Genomic DNA, 26,373 nt, shown 5'->3' on the forward strand with positions numbered 1-26,373 from the left:
GACTAGATTGTTACTGACATTTTATTGTAGCCCCAGTTATTTAAGCATCTTAACAGCAGTTAAAGACTTAAATTGCTGTCCAGTTTCTCCCATTAGAACTGTATTGTACTTTTCCCACTTCCAGTAAGGTATCTTTGTCATCTGTTTTGAATGAGAGCTCACTTTGCAACCCTTACAATTACATAAACCTTCCCTTTACTCAGAAAAACCAATGTGACATGCAAGAAATTAGAATAAGACCGATTGTTCCCAATTGATAATATGCATGGTTTCACCCAGCCTTGCCACTAAAGTATATAGTTTATGTTGGAATCTTTTAGATGGTTGAAGACAGTTTATCAGAAAATGTTGCCTAATAGTATCTGTGCCTGCTCATTTATTTGAGATAGTTTTATCAATGTGGCATTCTGTCTCTATCTGAAAGCTTCTTCTTCAGTTGGCTGTGTAGTGAATGTGAACAACTTGTTGCCTGGCTGTGCTTTGCAGTGCACTGAACCATAACAATTTGCTTAATGCTGGGGAATTAAGGATTATTCACTTTGTAGCTTAGATAATAACTATTTTTCAGTCCATTAAGAACATAATGCAAAAAAGCAATTTCAAAAATGTAATTTCATTCGTGATGCTTTCATTCACAGTTTTGTAATGCAATCAGCACTTACTTTGGGGGGAAAAAATTGTATTAATTTGGTTTGTACATTGTTCCACATGGTTTCACAATTCTTGGGAAAGATAATGACGTGTTGTAACTTATTTTTCTACCTGTCATAAACAAGTCGAGCCCTGCCTGTTGTATACTGTATTATGCATCATCTCAAAGCTGACTGGAAGTTAAGCTCTATTTCTGGAATACTCATTTATTATTTACTATATATAGTTGCAGATTGAAAGCGTTTTTGTTCTTGAAGAGCTGTTCTCACATTCATTTCTCTCTTATTCCAGATTCCAGAGTTGAGGGTTTTTTCCTTCTAGATAAGTATCCCCCTACTTTTATACTTAGTCTTCTGTATCTCTATGTGGTCTGGGCTGGACCAAAGTACATGCAGAACAAGGCACCCTTGTCTTCTAGGGGAATACTAGTGGTCTATAACATTGGATTAACTCTTCTTTCCTTATACATGTTTTGTGAGGTGAGAAGTATGAACATTTTGTCAGTTTTCATGAATTAATTTGTTCTTTATCCCACAGTTTTTTAAAATGTATTGCTCCCTCTACCTTGTAGTCTGACAGTTTCTCATTACAATTTGTGCTTAGTAAAAACAGTTTGGAGGCAATTGCATCAGGTGGCTTGGTGCTGAGACATATGGGTCAGGACCCCATTTCATTCCCTGCTTTGTGCTGATTTTGCTTGGTCACACACACAGGTGAAGGGCAGCTGGGTCTCTGAGCCAGCAAGAGAAATAAAAAATCAGGTAGGTTACTCATTCCTCACCACTACCCAGTAACCCAGCTGGAAAGTGCAAGTGGGAGCAGCAGCTATGTTCAAGATCCAGCCCAGTTGTGATGCGCCTGAGGTAGATTAGCCCATTGGCATTCACTGGTCAGGGTCTGCAAACAAGATATTAGTAACGTTCTGGGGTGAGTTACTGCCTTTAATTCCATTGTTATATTAATGTATAGCGCTTATTCAACTGCTGAAGAAATAATTGAAACAGAGAGATAATGCAAGAAAACACAGAACAAGAAAAGCATGTTTCCACCAAGCCTGTCTTTGTAGACTGTGTACAAAAAAGTCCATTGCATTCATATAGCATTTTATCAAGTCTCAAAAATAACTCAAAATGCTTTGCCTGCAATGAATCACCTTGAAGGGCATGACTGTTAATGTGTAGGCAAATGTGGTAGCCATTTTTCATGCAGCAAGATCCCCAAAACAACAATAAACTGAATGACCAGTTAGTCATTTTGGGTAGCTTTGGCTTAGAGAAGAATGTTGGTCAGAACACCAGGAAAAAAATCAGTTCTTCTGTGAGTAGTGCCTTAGCATTTTAAACATCTACCAGAACAGGGAATTGAGGCTATAGTTTCACTTCTCAGCTGAAGGATGGCATTTCTGACAATGCAGCACTCCCATGGTGCAGGATCATAGAATCATATAATGGTTACAACACAGAAGGAGGCCATTCGGCCTGTCGTGTCTGTGCCGGCTCTCTGCAATAGAAATGCAGCTAGTCCCACTCCCCTGACCTTTCCTCGTAGCCCTGCAATTTTTTCCTTTTCAGATAATTATCCAATTCTCTTTGGAATGCCTCGATTGAACCTCCATCCACCACACTCTCAGGCAGTGCATTCCAGATCCCAGACACTCGCTGTGTAAAATAGTTTTTCCTCATGTCGCCTCTGTTTCTTTTGCCAGTCACCTTTAATTGGTCTCCTCTGGTCCTGGATCCTTCCACCAATGGGAACAGTTTTTCCCTATCTACTCTGCCCAGACGCCTCATGATTTTGAGCCCGTCTATCAAATCTCTCTTAATCTTCTCTAAGGAGAACAGTGCCAGCTTTGCCGATCTATCCATATAACTGAAGTCTCACATCCCTGGAAACATTCTTGTAAATCTTTTCTGCACCCTCTCCAATGCCTTCACATCCTTCCAAAAGCATGGCACCCAGAATTGGGCACAATACTCTCGTTGAGGCCAAACCAATGTTTTACAAAGGTTCATCATAACTTCCTTGCTATGGTACTCATGGGCCGCATTTTCAAAGCCTGCTGGAGGGCGGCGGGAACGGCTGTGAGCGCGATTTGAATATCGCGTACTCGGTGGTCGGCAGTGGGTCACGCTGCCTCCAGAACACAATGCTATTTTTAAAGTGTAGCCAACAGTGAGAGAATACGTTGGATGCCCGTGTCCAATTAATTGCCTATTGAGCTCATTAAAGAGCTCATTAACAGACTTGTCAGTATCAGTTCACAATTTGTGAAGACTGGGAACAGGGAAGATGCCATGGGGGAGAACACGACAGGGTTGTGAAGACATGAACAATGGTGGAGGGCCATGAGGGCTATGGGAAGGTCAGATTGAAATAAAGCAGAGGCAGCAAATAAAGCTCAGCTGCTTCAGATGTGCCTCAGTGTGGTTATTCCTGCAGCTGGAAGAGTTGAATTTCTTGGGTGAGTGTCAGGAAACCAGAGAGGGTTGTGAGGCCACTGCATCGCTGTGGCAGCTGGGGCTGGCAGGGAAAGGCATGGTGAATGTACAAAGCCCAGTTGAGGGAGGTCAGATGGGAACAGGCTGCTCTGACATTGGACAGAGGAGCCAGGATGAGCTGCGGTAGAAACAACCTCCTGGACAGAAGGAGGCCAGAGGAGCACATCGGGGGGCTGCAAGGGGAAGAAGGTGCGACCCAAGACATCAATGCACAGCCCAAGAGTCAGCTAGCTGCAAATGACAGAGCAGATGGTCTAGGTCCTGTGCGCTCTGATCCACAATGACCTGATCCCTTATGGTCCCCATGGCAGACCCACACAGTCAGCTGTCAAGTTCTCAGGCACCCTGAACTTCAATGCAACCAGCTTGATCCAGGGATTGGCTTTGAACCCAGGTAGCATCTTGCAGTCGGCAGCTCATTAGGCCATCAGGCAGGTCATGGATGCCCTTTTCAGGAGGGCAGGGACACTTAGACAAAGACCATCTGCCTGGATAGATGCAGCCTCCTATGGCATTGGCGCTCTGTCATTTGCAGGTAGCTGACTCGTGGCTTATGCACCCAGTGTCTTGAGTAGTGCCTTCCTCCCTTTTCAGCCCCCCACTTTGCTCCTCTGGCCTCCTGCTGTCCAGGAGGTTGCATCTACTGAAGTTCATCCTGGCTGATCTGTCCAATGTCAGAGTAGCCTGCTCCCATCCAAACTCCCTCAACTAAGCTTTGTGCGTTCACCAGGCCATCCTCTGCCAACCCCAGCTGCCCAAGTGATGCCAATGGCCTCATGCCCCATTCCAGATTCCCACCAGTCACCACTGAGAAAAGCAAGTCTTATAGCTCCAGCAGTGGCCACTTTGTAGCACTTTTGAAATAGCTGAATTTTTTCTTGGGCCTCTGTAGTCTTTTAATCAGCCCTTCCCATAGACCTCATGGCCCCCCCGCTGTGTTCACGGCTTAAACACCCTGCCCTGTTCCCCCCATGGCACCCTCCACGTTCCCAGCCTTTGAAAACTAAAACCTGCTGCTGACAAGCCTGTTAATGAGCTCTTCAATGAGCTCAAAGGGAAATTAATTGGAGGTGAGTGCCCGACCCGTTTCCCCCCTCCGGACGTCCTTTTAAAAATGGCATCACATTCCGGAAGTGGCGGGTCCCACCGGCGACCTCCAAGAACGCGATCTTCAAATCGCGCTCACCTCCATAAAGACACTCAGGAGGCTTTAAAAATGTGGCCCATTCTGTAAGCAGGATAGACCTGAGTCATCCTGAGCAGGACGCTGGCAGCCAAGTGCTGGTTAAATGCTGTCCCATTTGCTTTTTCTACTGACACCTAACCAACCATAATAGTTCCCTGATCATTCAATGTTTGGGCACCCCCAAGCAGAGATGCCCAAAGAAACTAAGCACTGGGGCTCGTTCCAGGACCCTCATGAATGGTGTGTCTGCAGGGATTCCAGCAGCAGCCTGAAGAAGACAGACAGATCATATCACTTTGGAACCCTCTCCCAACCCCCTCCCCAATTTCCCTCTGACACAGAATGACCTTAAGAACTTGGGGCCTTCTGGCTATTGTTCTCCATAAGCAGTGAAAAGACCCAAATGCTGGCAGCCGGGCATGTCTCGATTTCCCATGCTAGACCTATTCTGAGGCCAGTCAGGGACATGAACCACTCTTTCTGCGAGTACAGCATACCTCGGGCACTGCAGATACCCGGGCCCAGAAATTGGATCAGGCTGCACCTGATTACAGGTGTAAGATGGGCATCTAAGGATCCAATGTGGTGGGAGGTATGTACATGCTCATTCTGTGCCAGAAGTGTGCTGACCACTATATTGATAAAGGCTTCACTAGGTGTCCAAGCATGCTCCTGAAATGGGCATTTGGATATGCAAAAAGTCGGCCTAGGACCTGTTTGAAGTCCCCTTTGCAAAATTGGATTGCGCATAACCGCAGAATGTGCCATGCGTGCCGTGGGCCCATTTCTTCAGACTGAAACCAGCTGTTCTGAAAGAGACATCTGGAGACTGCCAGCAAAGATACATTTAAAAAATGTTTTACATAGCTGATTGTGAAACTGGGAGGAGCATGGCTCTACATTAAATTCAGGGGATATCTGCTGCTTGGCCCCCTCTCATTTGCCCCCGCCCCCCCACTCTCCTAATGACCTCTGCCAGCTGATCTTGGGGGTCCTGGGACCAGTGAGTTACCTGTGGTCCCACGACTGCTGCCTGCACCTCACCAGAAATAAAGAAATGAGGGCATCTGCCTTTTAAGGCTTGTGCTGAATGTGCAATCCTATTTCTAGCTGGCAAAGAGGAGAATCTACTCTTGTACATGTAACAGTTCAGCGTCTTCTGCCAGCATACAGCTTTTTTCAATTCGTACCGTCAAGGAAATGTTAAAGTGCTATAAATCGTATTTGAACATCTGACCTCAAATTGGTGTGAGTCAGATTAACCAACTGGGAAACAGACATCAGCTGTTTCAACTAGCAACATACAGTGGGCAAACACATGAAACATGATAAGAATATGTTAATTATTATTTAATAGTTGATCAGTACAAAAAATGGATTTGTTTAGTTAACATGGACTCCTTAAAACTAAGTTTGCATGTTGGAGAAGCAGTAGAGATTTTGAAATTCCTTGGCTTCATTTGTAGCCAATAACCAGTGTTATTGGAAATTGCTTTTGAACTTTGGCAACTTACCTAAAGAGTCGGAGATAAAGTGAAAGCTAATTTCTCCAGACGTAAATGTGTTGTTACATTAATTTAAAAAAATACCAATAATGAAAATCATGGTAAGCTATTAAAACAAACGCTAGACTTGTTTGTTAAGCGTATTTATGAATTCTCAAATTTAAATATGAAATAAAATGAAGTGGTGGGAGAATTGGGTAGAAGCAGGATCTAACCGCAAAGAGACTGGAATGGGATCATTTGGATCAGGCCAGATTCTTTTTAAAAAAAAAAATCCAGTGCACAGCAATGAATGTTGTTCTGTGCTTGTGCACCGTCATTGTGCAAGTCTCATCACTATTTGCTCTTTGCTATGATGGGCAGCAGAGGAATAGCGAATTTCCACTTATTCTACCCATAACTAGGAGTATAAAATCTACCACGTGCCTCTCACTATTTGAAGTGCAAAATTGTACAATCACCCCTTTTGTCTGCTGGTTAAAGTTCCTGTTTCTTGAATGCTTTGTTGCGTCCTAGCAGCGTGCTCATCACTCTCAAAACTCCGTTTCAGTCTCTCCAGTCCAGTTTACAAACTGTTCACATTGCCACCAAATGTAAAGTCACCAATTGCATGCTGTTACTGTGACCAGGTGTTCCATCACCAACTTCTCTGCAGCCCTTCATACAGTGCCCATGCTTCTCTTGTCCAGCTCTCTGGGGCTGCCCTTGTGAGGTTCCATTCCTATTTTCTGTACACAGCCAAAGTATCTCCAGTGACAGCTTGTCTCCCTGCCCCCACCCCCACCCAATTTTCCCTGCACTCTCACCTCCAGAGACTCTAAAGATTCTATACGTGGTCCCCTTTCCTTCACCACCTGTGTGCTGCTTTTTGCTGACATCATTTGCCTCCACACGTACGCTGATGTGAGCCAACTGTACCTCTCGCCCATCACCTTTCTCAAGGGATGAGGGACTTCAGTTGCCAGGGAAGATTAGAGAATCTGGGATTGTTGTCCTTATAGAGGCCGGAAGGTTAAGGGGAGATTTAATAGTGTTGTTCAAACTTATGAAGGGTTTTGATAGAGTGGATAGGGAGACACATATTTAGAATAATTGGCAAAAGAGGTTCGGGAGGAGATGGGAGTTTTTTTTTACTTAGCGAGTTGTTGTGAACTGGAATGCATTGCCTCAAATGGTAGTGGAAGCAAATTCCCTTTTAGAAAGGGAATTGGATCTCTGTAGATACATTGCAGGGCGATGGGAAAGAACAGTGGACTAAGACCAATTGGATAACTCTTTTAGAGAGCCAACACAGGCATGATGGGATGAATGGCCTCCTTTTGTGCTGAATGATTCACTGTCCCCTCAGTGCTGTCAGAGTGCCTGACCAACATCAAGTTATGAATGAGTCACAGCTTCTTCTAACTTAGACTCATGAAGACTGAAGCCGCCAGCCCCCATTATAAATTCTGCTTCCTTACTGCTGATTCCATCTCCCTCAGAGACACCGACTCAGACTGAACCCGATGATCCTAGATCTTGGACTCCTGTTTGACCCTGAGCTTAGCTTGAAACCTTAACTCTCTGCCAGTGTTTTCAACCAAGCTTTTGTTCACCCTTCCAAGTGGTTCCTCCATGGCTTATCGTCCAGTTTCCTGTCTATTATCATTTGTGTAGCCTCTTGGGAGCTTTTTAAGCTGAACATTGTAATTAAGTGCAAGTAGTTGCTCAGTACAACTTAGAGGGGAAGGAAAAGATGTTCCCTAAGATAAGTCAAAGAAAACATCCCTCCATGTGGCCAGGAGGCGCAGGAGTGCTGCTCTGATGCCTACAAGGTGCATCAGATGTGCCTCATCTGGTCCCCTGGTCCCTTCATGACCCCAATCCCCCCCCCCCCCCACCCCCCCACATACCCCACAACTTGGGGCCAGCAGGTGACCTCCATGATTTTACTGAGTCCGAAGCCAGCCAGCTATCTCTTGCCGACTAGCAGGATGCAAAATAGGCCCAATGGTTAAAATAGTCCAGACCACATGTGTTTGATCCAGCCACTCAAAACCCTTCCTCTCTCGATTAAAACAGCGTGATGTTGCCCATTCCTTTTATGGATGCCTTTTGGATCGTGTTGCTCGGCATGGCTGTGCCAATCCTAAACGAATCCAATGTGCAAAGTTCTGGCCGTGTTCCTATTGTGTGCATTTGTTTTTGAGGATGGCGCTATTTGACAGTGGATTAGGAAGGAAATAATTGACCCTAGAATGGAGAATGTCGTGAATGGGACATCGTCTACCAGATCCAAAGTAACAAAAGAAAATGATTTTGTCTGGCATGATTCGTTGTCTAACACGAGCTTCAGACTTTCATTCATCACTTCCCATGTGCTTCTTCATTAGGTATTTCACACCAGCTCTCCCACTCGGCCACAGATAAAATAACTTATTCTGTTAACATCCTCCTGTAGTTGGCTGTAGTTTTGTTTAATTTTCAAGCACATGAGGGAAAAAGTCTTCATACACTGAGTAATTCACACACAATTCTCCTTGCAGTTTGCCATACCTTGATTCACTGAGGTTTCAAGATTTGCTTTGAATGTTATGGAGAATTTTTAACTCTTCACCAGGAAATGAAATGAGTTAGGTAGAGTCCATGCCAGATTGGATTGCCTGCGGTCTGCGAAGAGACAAGCTTGCTGGAATAAATTTCCTTTTGTTGTTAATGTGGTTCTTTTGTATGAGTTAGGATAGAGAGGATTTTTTTCTTTTAATCTTTTGAAAAAGACCTATCCTTTGTTATTTTTGTGAGATAAACTACCAGTAACTACAAAATAAGTCTGTTTGTTTCCTCAGCTGATCAGAGGTGTCTGGGATGGCGGATACAGTATTTTCTGCCAGGATACTCATACTGCTGGTGAAGCTGACCTGAAGGTGAAATTACATATACCTGTGTTATACAAGTGCAGAATTGTTGCCTGAATGACAACTTGGTAAAATCCTAATGCTGATATTATGAAAGCGATTGCTGATTCTTTGATGTTTTCTTTTATCTTTTCTTTAACTTTCAAATTTTCCACCAACATATCCAAAAGTCTTTTGCACTTAACAGTGCTGTAAGATAATGTCCAAGGAAATGTTCATGTATTTTTTTTCCCCCTTGCTGTTCTGTGACAAAATAACATTACATTGAGTTCACCTGATAACCAGAGGATCACAATGTCCAGAGTCTAGCCTAGCATTATAACCTGTTGAAAGGATGTTTGTGTCTCCATTTTGTAACCTCTGAGTGCGATTTCATTGAAGCCCTTGGGTATATCATGTGAAGGATGTAACCAGCTGCCGAGATAGCGTAAACTGTGACTGATTTTTATAATGATCGCTGACTTATGAAATGGCTTCTCTGCTTAAGGTTGCATGTTAGTAGAGAATGTAACAGGCATGAATTTAATCTGAAACTGGTTGGAAGTTATGATGAAATTCTGTCTTCATTTTCATTTTACACTGATATGATCTCAGTGTGAAAGTGCAGTTTTCATCTTTGCCTACAAGAACTGAGCACCTTCAAATTGAATTATCCACCTTTGTGAATCAGCAGTGGATTCCTCTTGTTTGTGGCAAAAAAATACATCCAGGCTAGAAAAATAAATCGCCATAAAAGATGCTTTACATGCCACACATTGTTGTACGAGTGATGGGTTTTCGGTTCAGTTACTCGTTTGAATTTCTGCAAAAGCCTAGAAATTACTCTAGTTGTTAAGCTTATCACGTGTGTTAATATTCTGTCACCACAGAGAAATTTCAGTAGTATTACACTGATTTCCCTTCCCCTTCCCCTGCACCCATGGCTTTATCAAAAATCCCCAAATCCTCCCTGCATGAAATTGATGTTCAGCTTTTAAACAGAATTTCTGCACATAAGGGGCAGAATTTTTGATCGCTGAAGGAGGGACCTGAAGCGGGAGGGCTGGGAATTTGGCCTCGGAGAGCAGTGTGCCGGTTTGCCAGCATGTTCCCGCCTCCAGGTTATTTTAAATGTAGATGGTTGGGGGAGGTGACAGCTACCTGCCTGTAAGTGGCTGGAAGCCAATTACGGCCCATAAAAGGCTTATTAAGGTCTCTGGGGAGACGCCAACTGGAATTTTCCAGTTGACAGTCGGAGCCCCCATGGCAGCTGAACCACAGCCAGGGGATGGAGGTGGCCTCTTGGCAACAGACCGGGCAGATGGTCAACCCTCCATCCCACTGGGCAACACCTCCCCCACCACCCTGAACCTGCCATGGCCGTTGGGCTACAGCCGCGGCCACTGGCTGTCCAAATGAGGGGTTGCCCCTGGCAGCTGGGGCCTTTTTAAAATTTAAATTTTCTTACCTTGTCTTCAGAGGACACCTCCATCGTGAGCAGTTTTTAAGATTATGATCCAGACTTTAATGTATGTTATGGGTTCTCCCTATATTGCAGCTGGAGCCCCTCGGCAGCAGTTCGGACGCTCAGTACCCAACATGAACGGACACTTTGGGGAATGCCATGATTTAAAAATTGATATGTTTCTTCTGCATGGGTGTCTCCCTCCTGTACAGCCCTCACTTTTTTGGCCGCCAATGGCCATTGCGTTAAAGAGATCATTCTGACCCAAAGCAGGAGTTCATCATCTGCCTCATAGTTTCTTTGTCAGTGTGGCCCAAAGGGTAGGCCTCTTTTAATCCAGCTGACTTTTAACAACAACAACAACAACAACTTGAATTTATATACTGCCTTTAATGTAGTGAAACGGCCCAAGGTGATTCACAGGAACATTATCAAACAAATCTTGACACCAAGCCACATAAGGAGATATTAAAGCAGATGACCAAAAGCTTGGTCAAAGATATAGGTTTTAAGGAGTGTCCTAAAGGTGGAAAGAGAGGTTTAGAGATAGAATTCCAGAGCTTAGGGTCTTGGTAGCTGAAGGCCTGCCAGTGCTGGAACGATTAAATCAGAATGGTCAAGAGGCCAGAATTGGAGGAGCACAGATATCTCAGAGGGTTGTAGGACTGGAGGAGATTACAGAGATAGGAGGAGGATGAGAATTTTAAAATTGAGGCATTGCTTAACTGGGGACCATTGTAAGTCAGCGAGCACAGGGGTGATAGATGAACAGGACTTGGGGCAAGTAAGGACACGGACAGCAGATTTTGGATGACCTCAAGTATCAGATGCTGCTGATAGGTCAAGAAAGATGAGGAGGGATAGTTTACCACAGTCACAATCATCTAGTCTGTCATTTGTGACTTTATTAAGAGCCATTTCAGTACTGTGGCAGGAGTGGAAGCTTAATTGGAGGGATTCAAATATGGTATTCCAGGAAAGATGGGCACGGATTTAGGCGGCGACAACATGTTCAAAGACTGGAAAGGAAAGGAAATCTTCTGTCCTAGTTGGTTTCTTTACATGATGCTGTAAATTGCTTCAGCGGTTATTTGATATCTCGGTCAAACCTCATTTGGATATCATCATCAGTGAAAGATTGAAGACCAGAGAAACAGTTGAAACTCATTTTCTCGGAATCCTGAGTTATCCATTGACAAGTATGCGGGAAGTAGATATGGTTAGGATCTCAATTGCCTGCTATTGGGAAGAATCAGTTTACTCTGTAAGTTCCCTTTTTTATTGTGAACAGGTTCAAAGTTTTGGGTGAGAGCCTGTACGGTGACAGCCTCTATAGTTTTGAGCATGGATAAGAGATCCACAGGAGGTTTCGATGACCTGGGCGTCGAATTCAGATGCGACATTGGCACATCCAGCCCAGTCGATACTGCAAAGTCCTCCTCAATAACATCTGGGGACTTGTGTCAAAATTGGGAAAGCTGTCCCACACATTAGTCAAGCAGTAACCCAACATAGCCATAGTCAGAGAACAATACCTTTCAGCCAACGTCCCCAGACTCCTCCATCATCGTCCCACTGGCAGGACAGACTCACCAGAGACTCAGTGGTGTACAGTCGGGACTGAGTGCCCTGGGAGTCCTCAACATTGACTCTGGACACCGTGAGGAATCAAAAGCAAACTTGCATTTATATAGTGCCTTTCATGACCGCAGAATGCCCCATAGTGCTTTACAGCCAATGAAGTGTCACAGTTGTAATGTAGGAAATGTGGAAATCAGTTGGGCACAGCAAGCTCCCACAAACAGCAATATAATAATGACCAGATAATCTGTTTTTGTGATCTTGAATGAGGGAGGAATATTGGTCAGGACACTGGCTCATGAAATAAAAACAGAAAATACTGGAAATACTCAGCAGGTCCGGCAGCAGCTGTGGAGAGAGAAACAGAGTTAACGTTTCAGGTTGATGACCTATCGTCAGAATTGTTCTTCGTCATCACTGCTTGCTGTCCTGTGTAGTGTTCAGAATAAACCAATGAAGCAGCATTACACAATATGAACATTATGGTATAACTATCAGCTCACATACATCCTCCAACTTAGTGTCCACCACTCCAGCTGTGCTCTCACTACCACGTAATTTCTCATATGATGTCTGGAAGAGTATAATGAAGGTGGTGAGCTGCCTTCTTGAACCGCAACAGTCTATATGGTATGGGTACACCCACAGTGCTGTTAGAGAGGGAGTTCCAGGATTTTGACCCAGCGACAATGAAGGAACAGCGATATAGTTCCATGTCAGGGTGGTGTGTGGCTTGGAGGGAAACTTGCAGGTGGTGGTGAGTTGCTGCAGTGCATCTTGTATATAGTACACACTGCTGCTACTGTGTGTCTGGTGAAGGAGGTGAATGTTTATGACAGTGGATGAGGTGCCAATCAAGCGGGCAGCTTTGTCCTGGATGGTGTCGAGCTGCTTGAGTGCTGTTGGAGCTGCACCCATCCAGGCAAGTGGAGAGTATTCCATCACACTCCTGACTTGTGCCTTGTAGATGATGGACAGGCTTTGGGGAGTCAGGAGGTGAGTTACTCACTGCAGAATTCTCAGCCTCTGACCCACTTTTGTATCCACAGTATTTACATGGCTGATCCAGTTAAGTTTCTGGTCAATGGTAACCCCCAGGATGTTGATAGTGGGGGATTCACTGCTGGTAAGAATGTTGAATGTCAAGTGGAGATGGTTAGATACTTTGCTCTTGGAGATGGTCATTGCCTGGCACTTGTGTGGCGCAAATGTTATTTGCCATTTATCAGCCCAAGCCTGAATGTTGTCCAGGTCTTGCTGCATGCGGGCACGGACTGCTTCAGTATCTGAGGAGTTGTGAATGGTGCTGAACACTGTGCAATCATCAGCGAACATCCCCACTTTGGACATTATTATGAAGGGAAGGTCATTGATGAAGCAACTAAAGGTGGTTGGGCGTAGGACACTACCCTGAGGAACTCCTGCAGTGTTGTCATGGGGCTGAGATGATTGGCCTCCAACAACCACAACCATCTTCCTTTGTGCTAGGTATGACTCCAAACAGTAAAGAGTTTCCTCCATGATTCCCATTGACTTCAATTTTACTATGATGCCACACTTGGTCAAATGCTGCCTTGATGTCAAAGGCAGTCACTGTCACCTCACCCCTGCAATTCAGCTCTTTTGTCCCTGTTTAGACCAAGGCTGTAGTGAGGTTTGGAGCTGAGTGGCCCTGGCGAAACCCAAACTGAGCATTGGTGAGCAGATTATTGTTCAGCAAGTGCCACATGATAGCACTGTCAATGACACCTTCCATCACTTTGCTGATGATTCAGAGTAGACTGACGAGATGGTAATTGGCCGGATTGAATTTGTCCTGCTTTTTGTGGACAGGACATACCTGCACAGTTTGCCACTTTGTCGTGTAGATACCTGTGTTGTAACTATACTGGAACAGCTTGGCTTGGGATGCAGCTAGTTCAGGAGTTTTCAGCACTACAGCTGGGCTATTGTCAAGGCTCTTAACCTTTGCTGTATCCAGTGTGCTCAGCTGTATCTTGATATCATGTGAAGTGAATCGGATTGGCTGAAGCCTGGTTTTCTGTGATGTTGGGGATCTCAGGAGGAGGCCGAGATGGATCATCCGCTAGGCGCTGCTCGCTGAAGATGGTTGCAAATGCTTCAGCCTTGTCTTTTGCACTGATGTGCTGGGCTTCCCCATTTTTGAGAATGGGGAAATTTGTGGAGCTTCTTTCTCCTGTTAGTTGTTTAATTGTCCACCACCATTCACAGCTGGATGTGGCAGGACTGCAGAGCGTTGATCTGATCTCTTGTTTGTTGAACCAATTAGCTCTCTCTATAACATGCTGCTTTTACTGTTTAGCATGCATGTAATCCTGTGATGTAGCTTCACCAGGTTGGCACCTCATTTTTAGGTATGCCTGGTGCTGCTCCTGGCATGCTCTCCTACACTCCACATTGAACCAGGGTACCCTGGCTGGATGATAATGCAGAGTGAGGGATCTGCCGGGCTATGGAGTTACAAATTGTGGTGGAAACAATTCTTATGCTGCTGACGGCCCACAGCGACCTCGTGGATGCCCAGTTTTGAACTGCTAAATCTGTTCTGAATCTATCCCATTTAGCACAGTGATAGTGCCACACAACACGATGGAGGGTATCCTATGTGTGAAGACGGCACTTCGTCTCCACAAGGACTGTGCAGCGGTCACTCCTACCAATTAGGGACAGATGCATCTGCAACAGGTAGATTGATGAGGACGAGGTCAAATAGGTTTTTCCCTTGTGCTGGTTCTCTCACGACCTGCCGCAGGCCCAGATATGGCAGATATGTCCTTCAGAACGCAGCCAGCTCAGTTAGTAGTGGTGCTGCCGAGCCACACTTGGTGATGGACATTGAAGTCCCCCATCCAGAGTACATTCTATGCCTTTGCTAGCATCACTGCTTCCTCCAATTGGTGTTCAACATGGAGGATTACTGATTCATCAGCTGAAGTGGGCAGTTGGTGGTAATCAGCAGGAGGTTTTCTTGCCCGTATTTGACCTGATGCAATGAGACGTCATGGGGTCCGGAGCCAATGTTGAAGACTCTCAGGGTCACCCCCTCTCGACTGTATACCACTGTGCTGCCACCTCTGGTATGTATGGCCTGCCGGATGGTGATGCAGGAATCTGGGACATTGTCTGTAAGGCATGATTCTGTGAGTATGACTATGTCAGTCTGTTGCTTGACTATTCTGTGGGACAGCTCTCCCAATTTTGGCACAAGGCCCCAGATGTTAATAAGGAGGACTTTGCAGGGTCAGCTAGGCTGAGTGTGCCTTTGTTGTATCCGGTGCCTAGGTCGATGCCTGGTGGGCCATCCAGTTTTATTATTCTTCCACTTTTTGTTAGTAGTTTAATAAAACTGACTCACATGTTAGACCATTTCAGAGGGCAGTTAAGAGTCAACCACACGTCTATGGGTCTGGAGTCATATGTAGGACAGACCAGGTAAGGTTGGCAGAGTTCCTTCCCTAAAGGGCATTAGTGAACCAGATGGGTTTTTACTACAATTCGTTAGTTTCATGGTCACCATCACTGAGAATAGCTTTTTATTCCAGATTTAAATAGATAGATTTCTGTGAACTTGATACCATAATCTACTGGTCCCCTTCAGGACCTGTGTTTATCCTTTACGTTCATCTCATTGGCTCCCTTGGTTTTCTCATAGCACCAATGCACCTTTTATCTTCCTCAGAATCTTTTTCTATTCAGCATAATCAGTTTGTGAGGGCTGAGTTCTTTTCATGTCTATTTATGACAAGTGTACACTCATTTTTTGGCAGGTGCCTCTTCTGCATATTAATTACCTTTGTGGATTTGTTTTCATGTCTGACATCTTCTTGCAGACATCCTCCTGGGTTCAGCAGGTTCGCCCACACTGTGTTTCCTCTCTGAGCTGTAACCTATCATGTGAGGTCAGCCACATCCTCGGGGAGGGGTGGGTGTGACGGAAGCTCACATAGTGTCACACCTTTTACCAGATACCCAGAAGGCCTGAAAGTTAAATTGACGCTTTCTTCATTGCTCTCACTCTGCTGCCACGCCCAAAATGCTGTCAGAAAAGCTGGGTTCTTCTCATTTGCACAGTTTGAAAGGCTGGTCTGTGCTGTAAACATGTGCTGGCAAGGATTATTGGAGCTCTGATGTGATTAGCTTCTCAATGATGCAGGAGTCACATTGTTTAATATGACATGCTCTTGAGTGAGCTTTATTACCCAGATAAGCATAAATGATGCTAATTTGGAATACTGTTAGAGTAATTTCTAGGCTTCAATGAATTTATAGTAGTCTGTGGTAAACATCCTGTGTTCCTGTGATACAGTGCTCGGTCTTATTACTGGGAAATCTTGCAAATTATTTTTGTTTTTACTCCCATTTAATTAAAATGGAATGACCCATATGTTGGTGCAATTGTACCATACGAGGTCTGTGTCGCAAAATTACGCCTTTGGCATGAAGTGATTTAAATGCTGGGTTTTGGTTTGATGCTGAGTGCCACAAAAAGCGCTGGCGGATTTTTGCGGATTGCTGTCGGGAGCACTGGGAGGAATTAGTACGCCGTCCAAAACTGGAGCCCCCAAAGTTGTGCTATTTCTGTTTCGTCAAAATGTATGTCCTCTGTTTGTGATCTGGGTTGTATTGAGAAGATTTTTGATCTCATTCGAACTTCTTGTGCGGTCAAACTGACCCATCATGACAAGGTACAGAATAGAAGAACATTTTTGTTTGGAACCATTGCTGAAGAATTCCATTTGCTGTCCTATATAAAGCACAGAATTTGCCAGATGGCACAATAACATTTGTCCCATGATGTTTTACAACCTACTTCATCAAATGATTTGCCTTTAGACAACAAATGAATTGATGCACTAATAGACCTTGTGCGAGCTATTAAGCAGATGGTTTTTATGGTGATGCATCCATGATAAACTACATTTAAGCATTATTCCCTCTTTTTCACAGATTATCCGTGTGCTATGGTGGTACTACTTCTCTAAAGTCATAGAATTCATGGACACTTTTTTCTTCATTTTACGAAAGAACTACCATCAGATCACTGTTCTGCATGTCTATCACCATGCCACCATGTTCAACATCTGGTGGTTTGTTATGAACTGGGTGCCCTGTGGTCACTGTAAGAGAGATAATGGTCTTTCTATTGTTTTAGGAGATTTATTTTTCAAAGGGCAACTAAACCTAGACCTTTTTGGTTCTTTTAATTCTCTGCTCAGTGCATTAGGTTGAAACTTTGGCACTGAATTTCTGTGGAACCTTTTGCCACTGTGCCACCTAACTTCGCCAGAAGTGTAGCAATAACTTTGTTTACATCCGTAAGCACTTCCTCCAATGTTCCGGCTGCTCAGCTGCTGAAAGTCTGAGGGAATTCCAGGGATTTAATATTTTTGCCTGCATTTATTGGGGTGGCTCACTAGGACAGTGCCTCTTTGCAAGGGGTCTGGATGCTTGTTTTATTTAGAAGTGGTGCACCATTTGGATACTGGTCAAAGCAACCTGTACTTCCCCCACTGTGTGAACTCTACTGCGATTGGCTCTGAACTGAATGTTTGTGTCCATGTTCCGTACTAAACAGTGACCGCCTGTCACATGTGCTGTATAAATGCAAGCCATTCATAAGTCATGAATGTTGCAGGGAAACTGAAAAAAAGTCATTTAATGCTGAGTTATTTTGGGTTTAGTTGCTCTTCAAAGCTGCAGTATTCCTTTTCAAATTGACAGTTTTATAAATTTAACAACTGGGCAACTGTGCTTTCAAGCCTAGTATTTCAACATGGTTTACTTGAAAATTACTGTTGGATTAAATTTTAATTTTCTTTGAATTGAAAGACAGGCCTGCTTGAGAAGGGATAAAGCATCCATTTAAACATAAATTACTTTTGCTTATTTCATGGATCATGGTGGTTAAATTTTTATTGCCTCTTTATACAATTGAGGTGTCACTTTTTAAATGGATAATATCCTTTAACTCTCATGTTTAGGATGAGCAATGAACCAAACCCATCTGATTAGTTTGGATTTAGACATACATAACCCCTTAAAGAAGAACAGTTGTGTACAAAAGCAGAAACACAAAACATCCTGTGCATTCATTACTTAACGTTTGCTGTTCAGCCATTGCTAATTGCAAATGAGAGGTCATTTTTCGTACCTTGTCACACTTACTGCTGTCTGCTAATTGAGAGGAGTTTGCAAATTGTTCCGACAGTGTGGCCTGTCAGATTCTTGGCAATCAGCTGGCAACATATTCATCTGATACTTGTGAGCTTTGTGTTTCTGTCATGTAGGCAATCCAGTTGGTGATAGGTACATATCTAATTCTGGGAAATTAAAAACGGGCTTGAAGAGTGGTCCTTGTTACTCACCTTTACAAAGACTAGATTTTAGGGAACCCAAAACTGAATCTGAAGCTTCGTCCCCAGCTTTTGGGCTGTGGTATTTTCTGCTTTGTGCTTTTAAGATTTAAATTCCAGTTTAGTATCCAACTATACAAGCTGACTCTACACTTACGAACCCACTTAGGAGAAGACCCATTGGAACTATTTAACTTCCTGACTGATGATGATTGTGCTTTTATTATGTTACTAGGGTTTAATCAGGAAAACAGGACACCTTCTAAAATTTCATAATGTGACTTCCTAAATGTAAACTCTAACTTTTCAGAGTTGTGCATAAGTGACTCTTATCTACAGCAATCAGGAGGGTGAATATGCATATTGGATTCCTTTAAAAAGATTATCTTACTACAGGGACTGCTTTTCAAGACTAGTGTTTTTGGTTTTCAAATTTCCAGATTTTAACATTGATGTGTTTTCTTGTATCTATCTCTCTTGTGTTCAACTGACACTCCATCCTCGTTTGCAGCTTTCTTTGGGGCCACACTCAACAGTTTCATTCATGTGCTGATGTATTCCTATTATGGTCTTTCTGCTATCCCAGCCATGCGACCTTATCTTTGGTGGAAGAAATATATTACTCAAGGACAATTGGTAAGTGAAACATCATTTTACTCAAATAGCTAGAAACTTGTGAGTAAAAATCAAATTTACAGCATTGCTATATTTTGTCTTGTGCATGTTTTTTATGGGTATCAGTCAGTAGCAGAGAGCTGATGTTGAAGTTGTTATTTTGCACTGGAACACACAGTCTGCAGTTTTTTATTTGGTGCAAATCTTCCTCCTGGCACCATATCTGATCTCCCTGCTGGTATACAACACAACACACTTTCCAGTTGGTACCTAATATGATCTTGCATGATCTTTACAACTTCTGGATGGTAACCAAGTGACGATTATCAATGTACTAGCCTGTAATAAGATGGTAGTGCTATAACTTCGAAATGTATGCAGGAAAGAGAAAAAATGGAGGGCTCTCACAGCACGTTACAAAAATACTGAAAAAGAATGTAGTGAGGGAAACCAGTCAGCCAAGCCCCGCAGGTTCAAGAGTAGAAAAGACGTAGACCCTGTCGAGAGTAAGGGAGAATTGTGACAGGTGGAACTCTTTGATTCTCAAAATTGAGATGTAAATCTGTGAAACTGGATATGATCTTTCAAGGGAGAGGATATAAAGTAGTGTTTATGGAGTCTGAACTTCTCTGGAATGTCCACACTCTGTAGGAGACCATGAAGGTTGCAGAAAGTAGGAGAGCTGATGCTTGGTTTTTAAAAGCTTGTAGATTGTAGAAGGGACTGATGACAGAGGGAAGTGATGAAATTAGTCCTTTGAAAGGTGTATTTGTTTAGGTGTAACAAGAAAGGAATCTGCAGAGGGGTAACAATCATATCGATATTGGTAGGATAGTGAGACAGGCTCCAATGGAGAGAGGAAGATTGGAGGTAAGAGAAAGACTGTTTAGCGAACAACAATCTAGTATTCTGGAGAATGGGAGAGGTGTTAGAAGAACCCCCTCGGATAGAGGAGATGTACTCAAGTCTTCAGGTTTATGGAGAACTGAGATTTATTGAGGAGGAAGGAAGTGTTTGGCACAAAAGGCAATTCAATTTCTTTGAAGCAACTCTTAAAAAAAAAATTAAGATATTGGAAGTACAATTTCACATGAGTGGAGATTGCATGTCAATGAGTGACTAAGGGTGGGCTATCAAAGATAAGAGGGGAAGGATTTGCAAAATAAAATGGGCTGAATTTTACTAGCCCTCTGGCGTCGGGGAATGACCTGGAAAATTCTTCCAGGAGAGGCCCACCTTGATCCCCGGCGCCAGAGGGCTAGTAAAATTCAGCCCATTAATTTGCATATTAGAATTAATTCAAATGCATGTTAATGAACTTACCTGGACTGGGCAGCCGTCCCGCGCCGATATTCCAGCCAGTGGCCAGAAGTCCCATGCCTTTGGATCCCCATTTGGGGAACCGAGGCAAGACACTGGTGGAGAGGGGGAAGGAGTGTACTTTTCAGGTCGGGTGGGCGAGCGGAGAAAACTGATTCCATTGGCTGGGAGGATGGTGGGAAGAGGTTGAAGGGCAAAGATCATAAATTTTGGGGGTGAAAGGTCAGGATCGACAAGAATGGTTTTTCGGGGGGGAGAGGGAAATAAATTTATTGTTTAATGATTGGGGGCGGTGGAAGAGGGTCTTTGATGTGAACTTTACTGGTTTTATTTAAATTAAAGGTAATGTTCCCTTTAAACATTCAAATGACCTGTCAGCCCTTTAAAAATGGCGCTGGCGCATGCGTGGTAGCGCCAGACGCCGTTGTCGGAGATGGAGCAGCCACCCCCTTTATCTCATTGGGGGTGGCTGCTCCGCCTTCTCCATTTAAATGAGTCCCTGCGCAAAATATCATTTAGCGTGCACAAGAACGGCGGCGAGCTTATAAAATTCAGCCCAATGTGTGTATGAAGAATTGAAAGATATGATTTTCATTGCCCCAGCAAAAAGCATGGAGGATATCAACATGGAGAGATTGAGCTATTGCACCAGGAAAAGAATGAAGGTTGTAGTCTGAAGAAGTTGTTAAATATACAGTGGAATCATCAGTAAAGGTATGGGTAGGCTTGTCTAATTAGCAGGAGAAAATAATTGATGTAGAGAAAGAGCAGAATGGGAAAGCGGACAGAGCCCCAAGGAACCCCTGAGTTAATGGAGAGAGAGTCAAAATACAAGACATTAACTGCAGCACAAATGAGGATATGAAAGGAATCAGGATAACCATGTACATAGCTTAAGTAAAAGATCACATTGTCGGATTGCAAGTAGTGTAAATGAGTGGTTGAAGAGGTGGTAAGGAGGGAAGAGGTTTAACTTCATTAATGATTGAGGTCCCTTTGGGGTAATGCTTTAGTAACAAAAAATGAAATAAATAAATGAATGCAAAAAGACAAGCAAAATGCATTAAACATAAAAAACAAAGATTTAAAGAAGGCATAAATGGGGGGGGGGATGATCACATGGAAGAAATACATATTGGAGCCTGGAAAGACCTAGTGGTAAAGCAGGCTTAAGTAAATTACAGTCAAGCAAATTGGTGACATTTGTCCAGATTGTGCATTGAAAGTAATGGTGAGGCTAACAGCACTGAGCATTATTATGAAGTAAATTGGACAATAACATCCAGAGTGCGCACATGTGCAATTATACACGGAAATCCGGAAGTTGCGGTCGGAGTTACCCTGCTCGTTCAGATTGAAAACGAGGGGCTCTCCTTGGAACCCAAGGATCTATCTTTAGCCTCTCCTATTTCTCATCTACATACTGTCCCTTGTTGATGTCATCTGAAAACAAAAGATCAATTTACACATGTATGTTGTTGACACCTAGCTCTACCTCACCACCACCTCTCTCGACTCCTCCACTGTCTCTAAATGATCAAACAACTTGTCCGACATCACGTAATGAATGAGCAGAAATTTCCTCCTACAAAATACTTGGAAGACCAGGAGCCATTATCTTCAGCCCTTGCCAGCAACTCTGCTCCCTATCCAGCTACTCCCCTATCCCTTTCCCTGGTAACTGTCTGAGGTTGAACCAGACTGTTCGCAACTTTGGTGTCATATTTGACCTGGAGATGAGCTTTCAACCACATATTTGCGCCGTCATTAAGACCGACTGTTTTCACCTCCGTAACATTACTTGACTCCGCCCCGCCTCAGTTCTTATTTATATTTATTTATTTAGAGATACAGCACTGAAACAGGCCCTTCGGCCCACCGAGTCTATGCCGACCATTAACCACCTACACTAATCCCATATTCCTACTACATCCTCACCTGTCCCTATATTCCCCTACCACCTACCTATACTAGGGGCAATTTATAATGGCCAATTTACCTATCTACCTGCAAGTCCTTTGGCTGTGGGAGGAAACCGGAGCACCCGGAGGAAACCCACGCAAACACAGGGAGAACTTGCAAACTCCACACAGGCAGTACCCAGAATTGAACCCGGGTCGCTGGAGCTGTGAGGCTGCGGTGCTAACCACTGCGCCACTGTGCCTTCTTCTGCTACTGAAACCCTCATCCATGCCTTTGTTACCTCTAGACTATTCCAATGCACTCCTGGCTGGTCTCACACATTCTACCCTCCGTAAATGTTTTGGTCATCCAAAACTCTGCTGCCCATGTTCTAATTCGCACAAAGTCCTGTTCGCCCATTACCCCTGTGCTCACTAACCTACATTGGCCCCTGGTTCAGCAGTGCCTCAACTTCAAAATTTTCATCCTCATTTTCAAATCTCTCCATGGTCTCGCCCCTTCCCATCTCAGTAACCTCCTCCAGCCCCACAGCCCTCCTTTAATTCTGGCCTCTTGAGCATCCCCAGTTTTAATCACTGTACCAGCAGGGGCCGGTAGTCCATTAAGGTACTTAATAGGACAATCAGTCCCTATTACAGAAATGGATGGAAATTTTTCCGATGCTGTATGGGCCCCCCACTGTTTCAGGAGCCCGAAAATTGAGCCGAGGTGGCTTCACAGTGGGAGGCCCAAGCCACCAACCATGTGAGACCTTTCATTAAGTTGCTGGCATTAAATTGCAGTGCTCAGGTCTCCCCAAGCAGAAGGCATCATTACAGCCATTTCATGGGGAAACTGTTCCCACTCATGAAAGGATGGAGAATGAGAGGGCACAGATTTAAAGTAATTGGTAAAAGAAGCAAAAGCGACATGAGGAAAAACGTTTTCACACAGCGAGTGATTAAGGTCTGGAATGCACTGCCTGAGAGTGTGGTGGAGGCAGGTTCCATTGAAGCATTCAAAAGGGAATTAGATTGTTATATGAAAAGGAAGAATGTGCAGGGTTACAGGGAGAAGGCGGGGGAGTGAGCTGCTCTTTCAGAGAACTGGTGCAGACATGATGGGCCAAATGGCCTCCTTCTGCGCTGTAACAATTCTGTGATTCTGTACCATTGCTGGCTGTGCCTTCAGCTGCCAAGAACCTAGTCCCTGGAAATCCCTCTCTAATCATCTCCCTCTCTTCCTCTCTTTTCTCCTTTTAAGACACTGCTTAATACCCACCTCTTTGACCAAGCTTTTGGTCATCTGTCTGAGTAACAGAACACTCCTGTGAAATGCCTTGGAGCGTTAAGTGTGCAATATAATTACAGGTTTGTTGCTGCTGCTCCTCCTCCATAGGCTGTGCTAGAACAGTATCTCGCTGATAGACTCGACAATAAAATCAATGGAAAGGTGTGAAGTTGCTGTACTTACCCGCTAGTTACCCACTAAACACACCAATCAAGTTAGAACTGGTGTATTCAGGTGAAAATTCGTTTTTTATGTTGTGATCAATCATAATTACTCTCTGGCACTGAAAATTTAATTTTACAGTTGTGGAGTCTCATTCCTTCATAATTTAATTATTGTTGGTGATTTTTTCAAAAATTACTTTTTTTACTTATTCTGTCTGTGTCTTTTAATCTCTCTCTCTCTCTTAATCCCATCTTTCTTTCCCAACCTTTATTTTGCTTTCTGTATGTGATTTAAATCTAATTTATAATTCCTGGTTTATACTCCCTGGTTTAGACTCTGCAGCTGCAAAATTGGACCGGGTCCAATCGCGAATGCACAATTGCCCCGGGCTGTTTTCTTCTGCTGTAGGTGCACACAAACTCTGTGCTGCCTGCTAATTTACACAATCATGTAAATACACTGTTCAGTGGTTGCATGCCTGAGCTGAGTGCACAAAAGCGTGAGAGCTAGCAGTACTTACAGCCAGCCTGCGGGACACCAAAGCAAAATACTGTGGATGCTAGAAATTGGAAATAAAAGCAGAAAATATTGAAAGTACTCAGCAGCTCAAGCTGCAGAGAAAAACAGATAACAGGGTGGATCTTACCGACACCCCCCCCCCCCCCCACCCCACCGATAGGACCCTCATTTGAATATTTAAATAAATTAAAATGATTGATTTAACTAAGCTCATGTCACCTCCCGATGTACCGCTGCGATCTTCAGCCCAGCGGCCGGTACTCCTGCGCCTCCAGATCCCCATCCGGGAAACGAGGTGCAACAATGGTGGTGGGGGGGGGGGGGGTTGGGGGGGTGGTGGGTGGAGGGGTAAGTTTATCAGTGTGGGGTGGGGGGGGGGGGGAATATGGGGTCAAATTAATGTCATGGGTGCAGGGGATGGTGGGAAGGGTTGTAATTGAAAGTTTGGGGGGGTGGGGCGGAAGGTCAGATGATAAAGGTAAGTGTTTTGTGGCGGGGGGGGGGAGGACAAATAATTAATTTAATTGTTATTGGGGGTGGGAGAGGGGCAAAAGAGATGTTTTTATTTATTTTAATTCAATTCGCCTTTAAATATTTAAATTATCCGGCAGGGCTGTCAGCCCTTTAAAGATGGGAACGGGGACAGCCTGCCTCCTCCGTGTGATCAGGGAGGGGTGCCCCGCCCCGGGGATGCAAATGAGCTGCTGTGTGGAATATTGTGGCGGCTCTGTGGTGTGCGGCCCTCATGGGCGGGCCACCGTTTTTTCATCTTGCTGCCATTGTAAAATCTCGCCCAACATTTCAGTTCTGTGACCTTTCATCAGAACCTCTTAAAGGGGAGGTGCATTGTGCCTGGAGCAGGCAGTGGAAGTCATTCGACAGCTGATTTTGACCTGGGAAAGGCAGAAGAATGGCACACCCTGGGAGAATGAGGCTTCTGAGATTTTCCGACACCACACTGGAGGCCTTGGTGCAGGAGGCGGAGAGGGGGAAAGATGTGATCTATCCACAGGGGGCAGTAGGCCCTCCAGATAAACATTTCGAAGGCAGTGGAACCAGATAGTCCTGACGGTCATTGCCAGCAGTATAGACCCGAGGAACTGAATGCAGCGCTGCAAGAAGTTCAATGACCTTACACGAGTGGTCAAGATCAGTGAATGCATCTTCAAATGCCTTATCCCACCAACTGCACCACTAGCCTCAGACATTGCTTAAGTCACATGGCCCCCACCACTCGCCTAACAACAATCTCTCAAACATAACTCACACCTAACATTCACACTAAGGCGGGAGGAGTGTACTGTCTTTTTCTAGTTCCACTTCTCCACAGGTCACAACATATATTTAAATGTTTACCCAGTTACCGAATCAGCCAATTATATACCTCTATTTTTATTTCAGAATATAATCCACAAACCAACCAGATTTTTTTAACAAACAACAAAAGTATCAATTTATTACAAAACAAAACATATTCAGTAAAGATGAAAAGCATTAACACACAGATTGAAAGATAAAAGTTCCCTTCTAACTTAGCCCAACATTCACTCACTCACACACACATCGGTTAAAGAAAAAATAGAGAGGTTTTCTCTGCAGAGATTGCTTTACAAAAAAAGACAAAAAAATACTTTGGCCAAATACTTGTTAACTCTTGAAGGAAAAGGAGAGGATATGGAATGATATCTCTTCTCCCTTTTCTGGCATCCCAAATACGTGTAGACAGCTGTTCTTTTCAGGTGGCGTCAAGGATTAGTCAGGCAGGCACCGCTGCATACCCTTATCGCAGTGGAGGAGATGGAGCTGGCCATCATTGAAGCGGCCATGTCTGAGGCTGTGGTCAGTGGCGGGGCAGAAACCATTGAAGATGAGGATCATAGAGTCATTGTGGTGCAGAAAGAGGTCATTCAGCCTGGAGAGTCCATGCCAGCTCTCTGTAGAGCAATCCGGTCAGTCCCATTTTTTGCTCTATCCCCGCAGCCCTGCAAGTTTATTTCCCTCAAGTGCCCATCCAGTTTCCTTTTGAAATCATTGATTGTCTCCACTTCCACCACCCTTGTAGGCAGTGGATTCCAGGTCATTACCACTCACTGTGTAAAAAACTTCTTTCACACATCCCCCGCATCTCTTGCCCAAAGGTTTAAATTTGCTTCCCCTAGTCCTTATACAATCAGCTAATGGAAACAGCTTTTCTTTGCTTCCCTTATCTAAACCTGTCATGATCTTGTACACCTCTAGCAAATCTCCCCTCAATCTCCTTTGTTCCAAGTATCCTCATTCCTAATCCTTCTCCTCACATGCCACTTCTCCCTCATCCCTCTTCTAATTTACAAGCTGCAGATGGTGTAAGCACCTCCGCCCCCCCCATCTCCCGCCCCCAACCCAGCCTTCCCCTCACCACAACTCTCCCCTTGTGCCTTTTTCCTTTC

At 44.2% G+C, this 26,373-nt stretch overlaps 1 protein-coding gene across 3 annotated transcripts in view; it reads left to right on the forward strand.

Moving 5' to 3' along the window:
- elovl5 (ELOVL fatty acid elongase 5) overlaps window positions 1–26,373 on the forward strand; it is a 113,768-nt gene that overhangs the window by 73,375 nt on the left and 14,020 nt on the right. For all 3 annotated transcript variants that reach the window (XM_068021322.1, XM_068021330.1, XM_068021312.1), the window contains 4 exons: window positions 943–1,130; window positions 8,666–8,743; window positions 16,728–16,899; window positions 18,645–18,769. In XM_068021322.1, coding sequence (XP_067877423.1) covers window positions 943–1,130; window positions 8,666–8,743; window positions 16,728–16,899; window positions 18,645–18,769 — 563 coding nt within the window. The remainder of the gene's footprint in view (window positions 1–942; window positions 1,131–8,665; window positions 8,744–16,727; window positions 16,900–18,644; window positions 18,770–26,373) is intronic.

This window comes from Heterodontus francisci, chromosome 3 (assembly GCF_036365525.1).
Source record: "Heterodontus francisci isolate sHetFra1 chromosome 3, sHetFra1.hap1, whole genome shotgun sequence".
In the NCBI taxonomy this organism is placed as follows: domain Eukaryota; kingdom Metazoa; phylum Chordata; class Chondrichthyes; order Heterodontiformes; family Heterodontidae; genus Heterodontus; species Heterodontus francisci.